The sequence below is a fragment of the Dryobates pubescens genome, chromosome 26, assembly GCF_014839835.1.
Source record: "Dryobates pubescens isolate bDryPub1 chromosome 26, bDryPub1.pri, whole genome shotgun sequence".
Classification (NCBI taxonomy): domain Eukaryota; kingdom Metazoa; phylum Chordata; class Aves; order Piciformes; family Picidae; genus Dryobates; species Dryobates pubescens.
The window spans coordinates 3,380,346-3,396,995 of record NC_071637.1 but is presented as its reverse complement, the minus strand read 5'-3'; the positions used below and the strand labels follow the sequence as shown (position 1 = coordinate 3,396,995).

Sequence of the window (16,650 nt, the reverse complement as noted above, 5' to 3'; positions counted from 1 at the left end):
CAGCAGCTGGCAACCTCCCAATGCCTCTTTTGAAGCTCCCTGTGCTCCATGAGGTCCCACTGGGGTGCTCCATGAGGTCCCACTGGGTCCCTCTTGGGGAGCTGGAGCGATGCTGTGGCCAGCAGGGAAGATGAGGAAGGTCCCAAACTGTAAGCACCACGAGTTTCCCCCCGGGCTGCTCAGTTCAGGCCTGGTTTCTCTCTCTGTGCCTCCAAAGGACACCATCCCCAGTGACCCAGCTGAGCAGCCAGGCTCCCTGCTAGGAACACAGAGGACCTTGAGCAGCAGCAAGCCCCTCAGCCCAGCAGGCAAGGAGGGGAAGCCTTTGCTCAGAAGCAGCCTCCAGAAGGCAGTGTGAGAGCTGTACCTGGTTACTGTAGCCTGGCATCCTCCACGTCTGTGTAATGGCTGTTCTCCTGCAGGGGAAAGCAGGCAGTCAGCAGCAGCCCCCCTGCCCCCCCAGGGCCTGGGGCACACCTCAGAGGCAGTGCCCAGCTGCTAGCAGGGGGTGGGGGAGCAGTGGCAGCTTGCCCAGCGTGTGCAGGAGCTGCAGAGCACAGCTGCTGTGGACACTGGGACCCCTGGCAGCCCCCAGGCTTTCTGGCAGGCACGGGCCCAGGCAGCTCACAGACTTCCTCTGGCTGCCTGTTCTGGAAGGGGCCTGCCCAACAGACCTGGGACCCCTTTGGGGGCTGGACTAGATGACCTGCAGAGGTCCCTTCCAACCCAATCTACATTAGAACTCAATAAACTGACTGCTAGATCAGATCTGAGTGACCTCTGACTCTCCTGTGCCATCACTGCCCCTCAGAGCCAAGGGCAGATGTTCTGAAGGACTGATCTGGGCACCATGTCATAGAATCATAGGATTGTTTGGGTTGGAAAAGCCCTCAGAGATCATCCAGTCCAGCCTTCAACCCAACCCCACCATGGCCACCAAACCATGACCCAAGTGCCATGGCCACAGCTTGCTTGAACACCTCCAGGGCTGGGGACTCCACCACCTCCCTGGGCAGCCTGTGCCAATCCCTGAACACTCTTGTAGCAAAGAAAAGTTTTCCTCCTCTCCAGCCTAACCCTCCCCTGGCACAATTTCAGGCCATTTCCTCTCCTTCTCTCACCTGATAATAAACCTTTGTGTGTGAGGAACACAGAAGTGCAGAGAGGTTTTGGATGCAAAAGCCCTCAGAGATCATCCACTCCAACCATCAACCCAGCACCACCATGGCCACTAAACCATGGCCCCAAGTGCCATGGCCACAGCTTTCTTGACCACCTCCATGGATGGCGACTCCACCACCTCCCTGGGCAGCACATCCCAGTGGCCAATCTCTCTCCTCACCTCCAGCCTAAACCTCCCCTGGCACAGCTTGAGACTCTGTCCTCTTGTTCTGGTGCTGGCTGCCTGGGAGAAGAGACCAACCCCCACCTGGCTCCAACCTCCCTTCAGGGAGTTGCAGAGAGCAAGAAGGTCTCCCCTGAGCCTCCTCTTCTCCAGGCTAAGCAACCCCAGCTCCCTCAGCCTCTCCTCCCAGGGCTGTGCTCCAGACCCCTCCCCAGCTTTGTTGCCCTTCTCTGGACACCTTCCAGCATCTCAACATCTTTCCTAACCTGAGGAGCCCAGAACTGGACACAGGACTCAAGGTGTGGCCTAAGCAGTGCTGAGCACAGGGCACAATGACTTCCCTGCTCCTGCTGGCCACACTCTTCCTGATGCTGGCCAGGAAAGAAATTGTTCCTAATCTCCAAGCTAATGTCTGTGGGCAGCAGGTGGTGAAGGCTACACTGCTGTGCAGAAGTCAGAGAGATGTGGAGCAAAGGGCTCACTCCCCAGGAACTGGAGAGGCTTCAGAACTGTTCAGTGTTGGACGGTCAGGAGCAGAATATGAAGAATGGCTTTTGTGCCTTGCCCTGCAGGGTCGAGGAGGACATCCTCTGCACACATCCAGCTGCCCCATGCTGAACACATCTGAGCCTGCCTGGTGTTGGCAGCGAAATATTTCTGCCCTCTGTGCCACTTCAGGACCAAGGAGATACAGGCAACAGTGATGGAAGGGAGCTGAAATACTCCTCCTGTTCATCTGCTCCTAATGCCATCAGCTCCTCTGAGATCACAGCCAGCAGATGTCTGCCCACTTGCTCACATTTTGCTGCTGACAGGCTGGGTGCTGCTTCACCATCATTAGCAGCAGCAGGTTCCCCCGGACTCCTACCATCTGCTTGCCTTGGTGTAATTGCCTTGGTGTAATTCAAACCTGGCCTCCCTTGTCCTCACTGGGGCACAGATGGAGGCCAGCCCTTGCCTTTCTTCTTGAGAGTGACTGTTGTGATGTTTCCCCTTCATCATTTCTCCTTACATCAGCCATGACCTTCAGCTGTGAGGCCCCAGGGACTGAAGCAGCTGAAAGGCTCTGCTCGGATCCTGCACCCAGCACTAGTGTGGGACAGAACAGAAGAGCAGAAGCAAGCTGGGAAGTGCTCTGAGTCCAAGGAGCTTCCTGGCCATAGGAAGAGTGCTGTGCATGTGCCATGCAGTCACCCCAGCAGTGAGGAGGTGAGGATGAAGAAGGGGCTACCGACCTTCATCCTCACTCCTGCTCTCACCACTGGCAGGGTAGGGAGGGAGCAGAGCTGCTGCACTCAGTACAGACCCAGTGCTTGCTCCAACGTGCCCCAAGCCTCCATGGATGATAGTCACAGAACTGTTTAGGTTGGAGGAGACCTCTAAGATACATCTGAAGGACAGGGTGGCATCCAGAGGGACCTGGAGAGGCTGCAGAGCTGGGTGGGCTTAGGACAACCTCACAAGGTTCAGTACGGCCAAGTGCAAGGTCCTGAACCTAGGTGAGGGCAACCCTTGCTATCAGTCCAGGCTGAGAGCAACCCTGCAGAGAAGGACCTGGGGGTGGCCTCACATCCCTGAAGGCTGCAGAGATGCATTCCCCAGTCTCTTACCAGTTCATCTTCACACTCCTCCCGTGCCAGGCCCTCCTCCTCGGCCTCGTCCCCGTTCAGCGGCTCCTCCGTGTTGCCCTCGGCCTCTGAGGCTGTGTCCTCCTGTGACAGTTCACTCTTGCTGCCCTCTGCCTTCTTCTGCACCTCTGTGACAGCAACAGCCAAGCCTCAGGGGCTGGGGCAGTCAAGCCCAGCCTCCAGCAGCAGAGGCTGGGGCAGCCCTTGGCTAGAGCCTGAGGCAATAACCTAACCCCCCCCAGACTGAGTTGGAAGGCAGCAGAAGGGAGCAGGGATTGACCTGCAAGGGGAATTGTGCTGCTGCTGAGGAAGCTGTGTCTGAGAGCAAGCCTGGAGGGGAGGGGAGGAGAGAAGAGGAGAGGGGAGGGGAGAAGAGGAGAGGGGAGGGAAGGGGAGGGGAGGAGAGAAGAGGAGAGGGGAGGGGAGGGGAGGGGAGGAGAGGAGAGGAGAGGAGAGGAGAGGAGAGGAGAGGAGAGGGGAGGTTCGGAAGCAAAGTAAAAGAACACAAATTCAACAGAAGCAAAAAACACCTCATGACTTCGAGCCCCATCTCCATAACCTGGGGAATTTGGGGCTGGAATCTTGGCCTGTGATTGTAGCCTGGACCCTGGGGCTCCACACTTCACCATTACACCCAACTGACCTACAGACAGCTTCTGTTCTTCAGTGATCTGCTCCAGCCGGCCCAGGAGGGCGTCGATGTTGGATTTGATCTGTGTCAGCTCAGTTTTGATTGTCTGCAGCTCGCTGCACTTCACTTGGAGGAAGGAAGGAAGGAAGAAGGGAAGGAAGGGAGGGAAAAAAAAAGTCATTTAGCGCCCCACAGAGCACCCAAGGTGTCTGCCTCCTCCCTCTGCCAGGCACAAAGCCCCTCGCTGAGCAGGGCGAACGCCATCCACCCTCCTTGCCTCGGCGCAGTCACACTCACAGCTTCTCTCCACACGTCTGAGCTTGTCTGTGCTGGAAGGAGCTGTGCTCAGTGGTCTGCAGGGCATCCTGCACACCTGGCAGGGGCTGGGTGGGCAGGTGAGGAGAGGATGGCTTTGCTTGGAGCAGCAAAACCTCCTCCTCCACCAGAACCCCTCCCAGACCTAACTCTCTTGTTGGCTTCCTCCCTCTAGCAGAGACCAGCTGGTGGCTTCTGCTTGGCTGCTGCTGACCTTGGCTGCATTCTTCTTGGGGCTAAGTACTAACAAACTACTCTCTGCTCTTCCCTTCCTCTTTTCCCTTGTATAGGGAGGGGGAAGGAAGCCTTGGTTGGCTAACCACTTGGTTTTATTGGCTAACCACCTGGTTTTGCTGGCTAACCACCTGGCTTTGCTGGCTAACCACCTGGCTTTGTTGGCTAACCACCTGGTTTTGCTGGCTAACCACCTGGCTTTGTTGGCTAACCACCTGGTTTTGATGGCTAACCACCTGGCTTTGTTGGCTAACCACCTGGTTATTCTGCTTAACCTCCTGGCTTTGTTGGCTAACCACCTGGTTATTCTGGTTAACCTCCTGGTTTTGTTGGTTAACTACCTGGTTTTGTCCAGGGGGGCTCCTTGTGGTGTTTGTAAATTGTAACTCACAGGGTCACAGTGTCACAGTACATCAGAAGTTGGAAGGCACCCCAAGAGATCATCCAGTCCAACCCCCCTGCCAGAGCAGGATCACCTACACCAGATCACACAGGAATGCATCCAGGTGGCTTTGGAAAGGCTCCAGAGAAGGAGACTCCACAACCTCTCTGGGCAGCCTGCTCCAGGGCTCTCCAGCACCCACACTGTACAGGAGTTTCTCCTCATGTTGAGGTGAAACCTTCTCTGTTCAAGCTTGAACCTGTTGTTCCTTGTCTTAGTACTGCCCACCACCCAAAAGAGCTTGGGCCCCCCCACTTGGCAGCCACCCCTCAGATATATCTAAATATTGTATACCTTGTACCTATTCATTGCATTCCATATCTCCGAGATGTTGGCACTGGCTGCCCAGGGAGGTGGTGGAAGCCTCCTGCCTGGAGGTGTTTGCAGCCAGGCTGGAGGTGGCTGTGAGCAACCTGCTGCAGTGTGAGGTGTCCCTGGCCATGGCAGGGGGGTTGGAACTGGCTGGGCCTTGAGCTCCCTTCCAGCCCTGACAGCTCTGTGATTCTGTATCTCTGGACTGCATCTGTGCTGGACTGGGCACCGTTAGCTGGCCGGGCACCGTTAGCTGGCCGGGCACCATTAGCTGGCTGGGCACCGTTAGCTGGCCGGGCACCGTTAGCTGGACAGGGCTCTGCTATCTGGACTGGGCAGTGTTAGCTGGCTGGGCACCGTTAGCTGGCTGGGCACCGTTAGCTGGCCGGGCACCGTTAGCTGGCTGGGCACCGATAGCTGGCCGGGCACCGTTAGCTGGCTGGGCACCGTTAGCTGGCTGGGCACGGTTAGCTGGCTGGGCACCGTTAGCTGGCCGGGCACCGTTAGCTGGCCGGGCACGGTTAGCTGGCTGGGCACCGTTAGCTGGCTGGGCACCGATAGCTGGCTGGGCACCGTCAGCTGGCCGGGCACCGTCAGCTGGCCGGGCACCGTCAGCTGGCTGGGCACCGTCAGCTGGCCGGGCACCGTTAGCTGGCCGGGCACCGTTAGCTGGCCGGGCACCGTCAGCTGGCCGGGCACCGTTAGCTGGCTGGGCACCGATAGCTGGCTGGGCACCGTTAGCTGGCTGGGCACCGATAGCTGGCCGGGCACCATTAGCTGGCTGGGCACCGTTAGCTGGCTGGGCACCGTTAGCTGGCCGGGCACCGATAGCTGGCCGGGCACCGTCAGCTGGCCGGGCACCGTTAGCTGGCTGGGCACCGTCAGCTGGCCGGGCACCGTTAGCTGGCCGGGCACCGATAGCTGGCCGGGCACCGTCAGCTGGCCGGGCACCGTTAGCTGGCTGGGCACCGTTAGCTGGCCGGGCACCGTCAGCTGGCCGGGCACCGATAGCTGGCCGGGCACCGTTAGCTGGCTGGGCACCGATAGCTGGCTGGGCACCGTTAGCTGGCTGGGCACCTTTAGCTGGCCGTGCACCGTTAGCTGGCCGGGCACCGTTAGCTGGCCGGGCACAGTTAGCTGGACGGGGCTCTGCTATCTGGACTGGGCAGTGTTAGCTGGCCGGGCACCGTTAGCTGGCTGGGCACGGTTAGCTGGCTGGGCACGGTTAGCTGGCCGGGCACCGTTAGCTGGCTGGGCACGGTTAGCTGGCTGGGCACGGTTAGCTGGCCGGGCACCGATAGCTGGCTGGGCACCGTTAGCTGGCTGGGCACCGTTAGCTGGCCGGGCACTGTTAGCTGGCTGGGCACCGTTAGCTGGCCGGGCACAGTTAGCTGGACGGGGCTCTGCTATCTGGACTGGGCAGTGTTAGCTGGCCGGGCACCGTTAGCTGGCTGGGCACGGTTAGCTGGCTGGGCACGGTTAGCTGGCCGGGCACCGTTAGCTGGCTGGGCACGGTTAGCTGGCTGGGCACGGTTAGCTGGCCGGGCACCGTTAGCTGGCTGGGCACCGTTAGCTGGCCGGGCACCGTTAGCTGGCCGGGCACCGATAGCTGGCCGGGTACCGTTAGCTGGCTGGGCACCGTTAGCTGGCTGGGCACCGTTAGCTGGCCAGGCACGGTTAGCTGGCCGGGCACCGTTAGCTGGCCGGGCACCGTCAGCTGGCTGGGCACCGTCAGCTGGCCGGGCACCGATAGCTGGCCGGGCACCGTCAGCTGGCCGGGCACCGTTAGCTGGCTGGGCACCGTCATCTGGCTGGGCACCGTTAGCTGGCCGGGCACCGATAGCTGGCCGGGCACTGTCAGCTGGCCGGGCACCGTTAGCTGGCTGGGCACCGTTAGCTGGCCGGGCACCGTCAGCTGGCCGGGCACCGATAGCTGGCCGGGCACCGTTAGCTGGCTGGGCACCGATAGCTGGCTGGGCACCGTTAGCTGGCTGGGCACGGTTAGCTGGCTGGGCACCGTTAGCTGGCCGGGCACTGTTAGCTGGCTGGGCACCGTTAGCTGGCCGGGCACAGTTAGCTGGACGGGGCTCTGCTATCTGGACTGGGCAGTGTTAGCTGGCCGGGCACCGTTAGCTGGCTGGGCACGGTTAGCTGGCTGGGCACGGTTAGCTGGCTGGGCACGGTTAGCTGGCCGGGCACCGTTAGCTGGCTGGGCAGTGTTAGCTGGCCGGGCACCGTTAGCTGGCCGGGCACCGATAGCTGGCCGGGTACCATTAGCTGGCTGGGCACCGTTAGCTGGCTGATCACCGTTAGCTGGCTGGGCACCGTTAGCTGGCCGGGGCTTTGCTATCTGGACTGGGCAGTGTTAGCTGGCCGGGCACCGTTAGCTGGCCGGGGCTCTGCTATCTGGACTGGGCAGTGTTAGCTGGCCGGGCACCGTTAGCTGGCTGGGCACCGTTAGCTGGCTGGGCACCGATAGCTGGCTGGGCACCGTTAGCTGGCCGGGCACCGTTAGCTGGACGGGGCTCTGCTATCTGGACTGGGCAGTGTTAGCTGGCTGGGCACCGTTAGCTGGCCGGGCATGGTTAGCTGGCCGGGCACCGTTAGCTGGCTGGGCACCGTTAGCTGGCTGGGCACGGTTAGCTGGCTGGGCACGGTTAGCTGGCCGGGCACCGTTAGCTGGCTGGGCACCGTTAGCTGGCTGGGCACCGTTAGCTGGCCGGGGCTTTGCTATCTGCACTGACCACCGTTATCTGTCGGCGTGGTGAGGCGGGTGGCTGCCCCGCAGCCGTGCCGGTACTCACGCTTCAGCTTGGCCGAGCTGGTGCTGATGGCAGCCGACCTGGCGAAGAGCTTGACCGGCAGGGTGGCCTTGACGCGCCGCACCAGCGGCAGGGTCACCCGCGGCCGCTTCACCGGCACCACCCTGGGCACCGGCGACACCCGGCCCCGGTAGTCGAACAGCCTGCAGCGGGGGGGGAGAGTCATCACAGAACAGAACCACAGAATCCACCAGGCTGGAAAAGACCTCAGAGAGCATCCAGCCCAACCTATGACCTAATGCCCAGCACCTCCTGACAGCTAACCCATGGCTCCAAGGGCCACATCCAAGCCTTTCTTGAACACCTCCAGGCATGGGGACTCCACCACCTCCCTGGGCAGCACATCCCAAGGGCCAATCACTCTTTATGGGAAGAACTTTCTCCTCACCTCCAGCCTAAACCTCTCCTGGCACAGCTTGAGACTGTGTCCTCTTGTTCTGGTGCTGGCTGCCTGGGATAAGAGACCAACCCCCACCTGGCTCCAACCTCCCTTCAGGGAGTTACAGAGAGCAAGAAGGTCTCCCCTGAGCCTCCTCTTCTGCAGGCTAAGCAACCCCAGCTCCCTCAGCCTCTCCTCACAGGGCTGTGCTCCAGACCCCTCCCCAGCTTTGTTGCCCTTCTCTGGACACCTTCAAGTCTCTCAATGTCCTTCTTAGACTGAGGAGGGCTTGGTGGAGAGCAGGCAGTGAGGGCAGGACACCAGTGCAGCTGTGGGTTTTCAGTCTGGAGAGGAGAAGACTGAGAGAGCATCCAATAAATGCATAGAAATATCTGAGGGCTGGGGGTCAGGAAGGGAGGGACAGGGACAGCCTCTGCTCAGTCGTGCCTTGGGTGCCTGGGAGAAGAGACCAACCCCCACCTGGCTCCAACCTCCCTTCAGGGAGTTGGAGAGAGCAATGAGGTCTCCCCTGAAGGAGGAAGGGATCCCAGCACTCTGCTTGGCACTGCTGGGGCTGCACCCTGAGTGCTGGGCATGAAGGAGTTGCAGGCTATGCCTTTAACATTTCTTCACGGATCTTGAACAGAAAGTGGTAAAAAAAAGGGAAATAAATGACTCTTGGGTGTAAACAAGGAAAATAAGGATTGTTCTAAACAACCCCACTGGAGAGAGATCCTGAGGGAGCTGGGGGTGTTTAGCCTGGAGAAGAGGAGGCTCAGGGGAGACCTCATTGCTCTCTACAACTCCCTGAAAGGAGGTTGGAGCCAGGTGGGGGTTGGGCTCTTCTCCCACACAACAAATGGCCTCAAGTTGCACCAGGGGAGCTTTAGGTTGGATAGTAGAAGAAAATTCTTGTCTGAAAGGCTTCTCAGAGATCACAACAGACTTCCTAAGTGAGGGAGGTCACAGAATCTCCATCTGGAGAGGTGCTGAAAAGAGGCAGATGTGGTGCTGACGACGTGGTTTCACGCCAGCCTAGGCAGAGCTGGAGAATGGTTGGACTGGATGATCTTGAAGGTCTTTTCCAACCCAAATGAGGGTGAGGAGGGCAGCAAAGCTGGGGAAGGGTCTCAAACACAAGTGCTGTGAGGACGGGCTGAGGGAGCTGGGGGTGTTCAGTCTGGAGAAGAAGAGGAGGCTGAGGGGAGAGCTCCTTGCTCTCTACAGCTCCCTGAAAGGAGGCTGCAGCAAGGTGGGTGTTGGTGTCTTCTCCCACATGACAGGAGGCAGTGGCCTCAGGGTGCACCAGGGGGGGTTTAGGTTGGCTATCAGAAAGATTTCTTCATCAAAAGGGTGATGGGGCACGGGAACAGGCTGCCCAGGGAGGTGGTCGCCACCATCCCTGGAGGTGTTCAAAAGCCATTTGGATGAAGAGCTCAGGGCCATGGGCTGAGAGTTGTGTACAGGGAGATGTGAGGTTGTGGCTGGACTCCATGACCTCAAGGCCTTTGCCAAGCCAGCTGATTCTGTGGTTGTGTGAAGCAGCCCAGCAGCACCCCCAGCCCCAGCGTGCCAGCGACTGGCTGCCACAGCTGGAGCCCAGGCAGTGCTGGTGCTGAGCTGGGGCACAGCCTGGCCATGGCCCCCCACTGCACTGTGCTAGGGTGGAGCACTCTGCACCCCAGCATGCTCCCCACGGAGCAGCTGTGCTGCAGGGAAGAGCTTGTCCCCCAGCCTGGCCCCTTCGGCCGCCCCCCTGCTCACCTGTCGTAGAAGTCGTCTCTGTAATAGTCATAGTCGAAGTCATAGCCACTGCAGGGACAGAGGAGGACAGCTTGGGTTAGTTAGTGCTGGGAACTCATTAGTATTCCTGCCTCACCACCCACTGAGCCTCACAGCTCCTTTATGTCTTCTCCCTCCATGGGGCAGACCTCCTCCTTCCACCTGGCACCTCCTGGCCTTGCGGGTCTGCAGGGAGAGGGGCTGGAACCTGCCCAGCCCATTGCTGTGCCTGAGGGGGTGGGCAGCATGGGGCCAGGAAATGTATCCTCATGGAGATCTTTGTGACTGGAAACTTGGCTTTCCTCCTGACCTGAGCTCAAACCTGGGCACACAGAAAATCTCCAAGCACCCAGCTGAGCCCTGCTGATCACCATGGCTGTGACTCCAGTGCTGTCTCTGATCACCATGGCTGTGACTCCAGTGCTGTCTCTGATCACCATGGCTGTGACTCCAGTGCTGTCTCTGATCACCATGGCTGTGACTCCAGTGCTGTCTCTGATCACCATGGCTGTGACTCCAGTGCTGTCTGAACACAATGAGCTCAGAACACAACCAGCACAGTGCCAATCATCACAGGCTGCCAGGTCCAGCTGGAGAGCTGTGACCAGTGGAGTCTCCCAGGGATCAGTGCTGGGTCCAGTCCTGCTCAACGTCTTCATCCATGACATTGATGAGGGCACAGACAGACAGAGTCTGCTCAGCAGGTTTGCTGATGACACCAGACTGGGAGGCTGGGCTGAGATACCTGAAGGCTGTGAGGCCATTCAGAGGCTTGGGCAGACTGAGAGCTGGGCAGAGAGGAACCAAATGAGGGTCAGCAAGGATGAGAGCAGAGTCCTGCAGCTGGGCAGGAAGAATAAGCTGCAGCAGCACAGGTTGGGAGGGGATCTGCTGGGGAGCAGCCCTGGGGAGAAGGAGCTGGGAGTGCTGGTGGGCAGCAAGTTCTGCATGGGACAGCAATGTGCCCTGGGGGCCAAGAAGGCCAAGGGGGTCCTGGGCTGCATTCAGAAGTGTGGCCAGCAGAGCCAGGGAGATTCTTCTCCCCCTCTGCTCTGCTCTGGTGAGGCCACACCTGGAATATTGCATCCAGCTCTGGGCTCCCCAGTTCAGGAGGGACAGAGATCTGCTGGAGAGAGTCCAAGGGAGGGCTCCAAGGATGCTCAAGGGACTGCAGCACTGCCTGGGAAGGAGAGGCTGAGAGCCCTGGGGGTGGTTAGTCTGGAGAAGAGAAGGCTGAGATCTGATCAATGTCTATCAATATCTGAGGGCTGGGGGTCAGGAAGGAAGGGACAGGGACAGGCTCTGCTGATTTGTGCCCTGGGATAGGACAAGGGGCAATGGATGGAAACTGCAGCACAGGAGGCTCCACCTCAACAGGAGGAGGAACTTCTTCACTGTGAGGGTCCCAGAGCCCTGGAGCAGGCTGCCCAGAGAGGTTGTGGAGTCTCCTTCCCTGGAGAACTTCAAAATCTGCTTAGATGCTGCCCTGTGCTGCCTGCTTTAGCTGGCCCTGCCTTGGCAGGGAGGTTGGATTCGATGATTCCAGAGATCCCTTCCAATCCCTAGCATTCTGTGATCCTTTCCCCTCCCTCTCCCTCTCCCTCTCCCTCTCCCTCTCCCTCTCCCTCTCCCTCTCCCTCTCCCTCTCCCTCTCCCTCTCCCTCTCCCTCTCCCTCTCCCTCTCCCTCTCCCTCTCCCTCTCCCTCTCCCTCCCCCTCCCCTTGACCCTCTCCTACAGCCACAGTGAGGCAAAGCAACCCCCAACCTCTGAAGCCCGCTCTGAAGCCTGTAGCACAGCCCTCCCTCCGATGCCAGTGCTGTGGTCTCTGCAGCCTACCATTCAGAGCCATTTATGCTGGTTAGGGAAGCTGCCACCCCTGGATTCCCTGCTTCCCCTGAGCCATCCCAAGCCCTGCCAGTCCAGATGGCAAAGTTGAAAGCTGACAGCCAATCTGGGATGAAACATTGCAGGGGCTCCGAGCAGGGCAGTCCCTGGCTCGTGTTTGAGCACATCTGATCTTTGTGGGAAGGAGCAAACGTCTCTCCCTCACTCTTCATCTCCACAGCCCCCTGCAACTCTGAACTACTGCTCACCAGCAGAAGTGGCTCAGTGAGCATGGCATGGGTGGCTGGTGGATACACAACCACAGAATGGGTTGGGATGGAAGGGACCTTCAGAATCATCCAGCTCCAACCCCCTGCCATGGGCAGGGACACCTCCCACCAGCCCAGGCTGCTCAAAGCCTCATCCAGCCTGGCTTTGAACACCTCCAGGGAGGAGGCAGCCACAGCCTCCCTGGGCAACCTGTGCCAGTGGCTCCCCACCCTCACTGCAAAGAATTTCTTCCTCCTCTCCATTCTCAGTCTGCCCTCTCGCAGCCCAAAGCCATTGTCCCTCATCCTGGCACTCCCAGTCCCTGTCTGAAGTCCCTCCCCGGCTCTTCTGGAGCCCTTCAGGTACTGGAAGCTGCTCTAAGGTCACAGTATCACAGTATCACCAAGGTTGGAAGAGACCTCAAAGATCATCAAGTCCAACCTCCTGACAACTCCTGACAACTAAACCATGGCTCCAAGTGCCACATCCAATCCCCTCTTGAACACCTCCAGGGATGGGGACTCCAGCACCTCCCTGGGCAGCACATCCCAATGGCTAACAACTCTCTCACTGAAGAACTTCCTCCTCATCTCCAGCCTAAACCTCTCCTGGCACAGCTTGAGACTGTGTCCTCTTGTTCTGCTGCTGGGTGCCTGGGAGAAGAGACCAACCCCCACCTGGCTCCAACCTCCCTTCAGGGAGCTACAGAGAGCAAGAAGGTCTCCCCTGAGCCTCCTCTTCTCCAGGCTAAGCAACCCCAGCTCCCTCAGCCTCTCCTCACAGGGCTGTGCTCCAGACCCCTCCCCAGCTCTGTTGCCCTTCTCTGGACACCTTCAAGTCTCTCAATGTCCTTCTTAAACTGAGGAGCCCAGAACTGGACACAGGACTCAAGCTGTGGCCTAAGCAGTGCTGAGCACAGGGCACAATGACTTCCCTGCTCCTGCTGGCCACATTCTTCCTGATGCAGGCCAGGATGCCCTTGGCCTTCTTGGCCACCTGGGCACACTGCTGGCTCCTGTTCAGCTGCTGTCATCCAGTACCCCCAGGTCCCTCTCTGCCTGGCTGCTCTCAGCCACTCTGCCCCCAGCCTGTAGCACTGCCTGGGGTTGTTGTGGCCAATGTGTAGAACCTGGCACCTGGATGTGTTCAATCTCCTGCCCTTGGACTCTGCCCATCTGTGCAGCCTGTCCAGGTCCCTCTGCAGAGCTCTCCTACCCTCCAGCAGATCAACTCCTGCCCCCAGCTTGGTGTCATCTGCAATTTACTGATGATGGACTCAATGCCCTCATCCAGATCATCAATGAAGATGTTAAAGAGGATGGGGCCCAGCACTGATCCCTGGGGCACACCACTGGTGCCTGGCTGCCAGCTGGCTGTGGCACCATTCACCACCACTCTCTGGGCTCAGCCTCCAGCCAGTTCCTAACCCAGCTCAGAGAGCTGCTGTCCAAGCCAGGGGCTGACTGCTTGGCCAGGAACTTGCTGGGGGGGATGGTATCAAAGGCCTTGCTGCCCTAAGTCCTTCCCACTTCTCCTCCTTTGCCTTTGGCAATCATTTTCCTCTTGCCCTTTTCTCCAGTATCTTTCCCTAGGTGATCCCTGTCCCTCCTGTCCCCAGCATCCAGCATGTGCCCCACTCACTGGAGCTGGAGAGGAGTGCTCCTCTTGCCACACCTCTTTCAAGAGGTCTCCTGTGGTTCAAGCAGGTTCTGCCCACCTTTCTGCAATGATCTCCAGGTCCAGTGCTGCTCAGAGGTTGGACCATGCCCAGGCAGAATCCCTCAGCAGCTAACCTCGGCTCTGCCCCTGCTGCCCCTCCTCGCCTCTCCTCCTGCAGCCTAGCACTGAGGGGCACAGCAAAGGGCAAGGAGCTCATGGGACAGGAAGATCTGAACATGCAGCAATGGGGTAGGGGCCAGGGAGGTCAGGGCAGCAGCCTGGGGGCTGGTTTGCAAAACTCCCCCTCAGCTGGAAGGCAAAGAGCAGCCTGGAGATCTCAGTGCAGACCTACCTGTACAAGGCGGAGGCTGCTCGCTTCAGCCCTTTGGGTCTGTTGGGTTTTGGTTCCCCAGCCATGTTGATATCTGCAAGGAAGGGACAGGCAGCTGTCACAGGGCACCTTCACTCCCACCACCACCTGGCCAGGCAGCAAGGGAGGCTGTGCACAGCCCTGCCACCAGCCGAAGCAAACTCCTCCACGCCTCCCAGCCCATTCCCAGCTGCTGTGGCTGTGCTTGGGGCCCTGCTGCTCCTCCACAAAAAGGCAAACACGTTCCTGCACTTGGCAAGCCTCTTCCTTCCCCTTCAGAGAGCTGCTGACCACACTCTGCAGATCACAGGACCACAGGATGTTAGGGGTTGGAAGGGACCTCCAAAGATCATCAAGTCCACCCTCCCTGCCAGAGCAGGAGCATAGAATCCAGCACAGGTCACACAGAACACATCCAGACAGGGCTGGAAGGAGAAGAAGACTCCACAACCCCTCTGGGCAGCCTGCTCCAGGGCTCTGTGAGCCTCACAGTAAAGAAGTTCCTCCTCATGTTGAGGTGGAACCTCCTGTGCTGGAGTTTCCATCCACTGTCCCTTGTCCCATCCCAGGGTGCAGCTGAGCAGAGGCTGTCCCTGTCCCTTCATTCCTGTCCCCCAGATATTAATTCCTGTCCCCTCAGATATTGATAGACATTGCTCAGATCCCCTATCAACCTTCTCCAGACTAAACAGCCCCAGGGCTCTCAGCCTGTCCTCACAGGGCACAGGCTCCAGGGCCTTTTGTTGCCTTTCACATTCCAGTAACATAGAATAGAATAGAATAGAATAGAGTAGACTAGAATAGAATAGAGTAGAATAGAATAGAGTAGAATAGAATAGAATAGAGTAGAATAGAGTAGAATAGAATAGAGTAGAATAGAATAGAGTATAGTAGAATAGAATAGAATAGAGTATAGTAGAATAGAATAGGAGTAGAATAGAATAGTATAGAATAGAATAGAGTAGAATAGAATAGTATAGAATAGAATAGAGTAGAATAGAATAGAATATAGTAGAATAGAATAGAATAGTATAGAATAGAATAGAATAGAATAGAGTAGAATAGAATAGAATGGAGTAGAATAGAATAGAATAGAATAGAATAGAATAGAATAGAATAGAATAGAATAGAATAGACCAGGTTGGAAGAGACCTTAGAGATCATCCAGCCCATCCTATCACCCAGCACCATCTGATCCACTAAACCACGGCACCCAGTGCCTCATCCAGGCTCTTCCTAAACACCTCACATCTTCAACTTAAGGGGGATTCTAATTCTAGTTATTTTTTTTCCCTTCAGTCATGGAGTCCCATGAAATGCAGAGCTCACAGTTGAGTTCTGTCACACCATGCTGAATTCTTGGGCTTAACCCTCTCCCCTCCTAAGCTGCTGGTCTGAAGTCACATGCTGTTAAGCCAGCATTATATCCACAGAACGCTTTAGGTTGGACGGGACCTTAAAGATCATCTAGTTGCCACTGCCCCCTGCAATGGGTGGGAACACCTTCCACTAGACCACGCTGCTCAAGGCCTCATCTACCCTGTCCTGCCCACAGCAATGCAGGACAAGCTTCTGAGGAAGACTGAGGGCACGGACAACATCCAAACCGCTGCCCCGCTGCCAGCCGCCAGCAGCCTCTCCCTCGCTCCTCCAGCACAGCAATGAGTCCCTGTGGCCTGGGCTGTGACAAGCTGCCCAGGGGGCAGGAGATGCCTGCAGCCACCCCAGCTGACCTCAGAAGAGTATCTTCTGGGAGGGGAGGCGAGAATGAGCTCTTCTAATCCGCTGAGGAAGCTTCTCTCCTCGGCCCCGGTGCCAAACGTGCTCTGGAGGTGCGAATGAAGCTGTGCCCAGGGGCGTGGAGGCTGCCCAAAGCCTGGCAACCTGACTCTGAGGGTGGCCCTAGGAGGGCAAGGAAGGAGCAGGAGGCCTCACCTCCTCTTCATCTCTGGCCCCAGGCATGAGCTAACTCCCTGCTGGCTTCTCAGCCCTCAATGTGTTCTGTTCCTCAGGCTGTTTCTGCCTAAGCAGGTGTCAGCCCTCTGGGCATGGCAGAGCAGAGCCAAGCCAGGCAGGGTTTCCTTTCCTTACACACCCCAAAAGCACCACCTGCATGGGGCTGGAGCTCCCTGTGCCAAGCTGGTGGGCACAAGCTACAGCCTCTGAGGTGCAGGTGAACTGGAAACCTTCCACCTGAGGCTCAGGTTGATGGCTCTGTGACTGCAAACTGAGGTATTGAGGTTCTCATCTCTTCAGGACTCAGCTTAACAGCTGTTGGGGGATTGATACTGCAGGAAGGGCTCTCATGGAGCAATGTGGCCAGGCTGCTCTGCCCACCAGCTTGCAAAGTGATCCAAAGTGAAGGCTCTGCAAGGCACTCATCTCCAGGAGCACCAGGAAGCTGCAGCACAGCTCTTTGCCTGGCAGCACAGGATCGTGTCCCTGCACCCTGCTGAGCTTACTGCTCATGAACAGAAGCAGGGACAGTATCTTCAGCACTGCATCTGCATGTCCTTAGCCAGTCCCATCCTATCCTTGCTCTCCATGTTCCTATGTGGCCAACATCTCTTTTTATAGGGGAGACTGTCTACCTTGCTTTAGCATCACAGAATTGTCAGGGTTGGAAGGGACCTCAA

General features: G+C 58.0%; 1 protein-coding gene across 1 annotated transcript in view; it reads right to left on the bottom strand.

Annotated features, from left to right (window-relative positions):
* RALY (RALY heterogeneous nuclear ribonucleoprotein) overlaps window positions 1-16,650 on the bottom strand; it is a 116,659-nt gene that overhangs the window by 1,159 nt on the left and 98,850 nt on the right. Inside the window, exons 4-9 of the mRNA XM_054173475.1 lie at window positions 13,997-14,069; window positions 9,873-9,920; window positions 7,712-7,872; window positions 3,617-3,730; window positions 2,956-3,101; window positions 368-416 (exon numbers count right to left, since the gene is read on the bottom strand). Coding sequence (XP_054029450.1) covers window positions 372-416; window positions 2,956-3,101; window positions 3,617-3,730; window positions 7,712-7,872; window positions 9,873-9,920; window positions 13,997-14,069 — 587 coding nt within the window. The 3' untranslated portion in view covers window positions 368-371. The remainder of the gene's footprint in view (window positions 1-367; window positions 417-2,955; window positions 3,102-3,616; window positions 3,731-7,711; window positions 7,873-9,872; window positions 9,921-13,996; window positions 14,070-16,650) is intronic.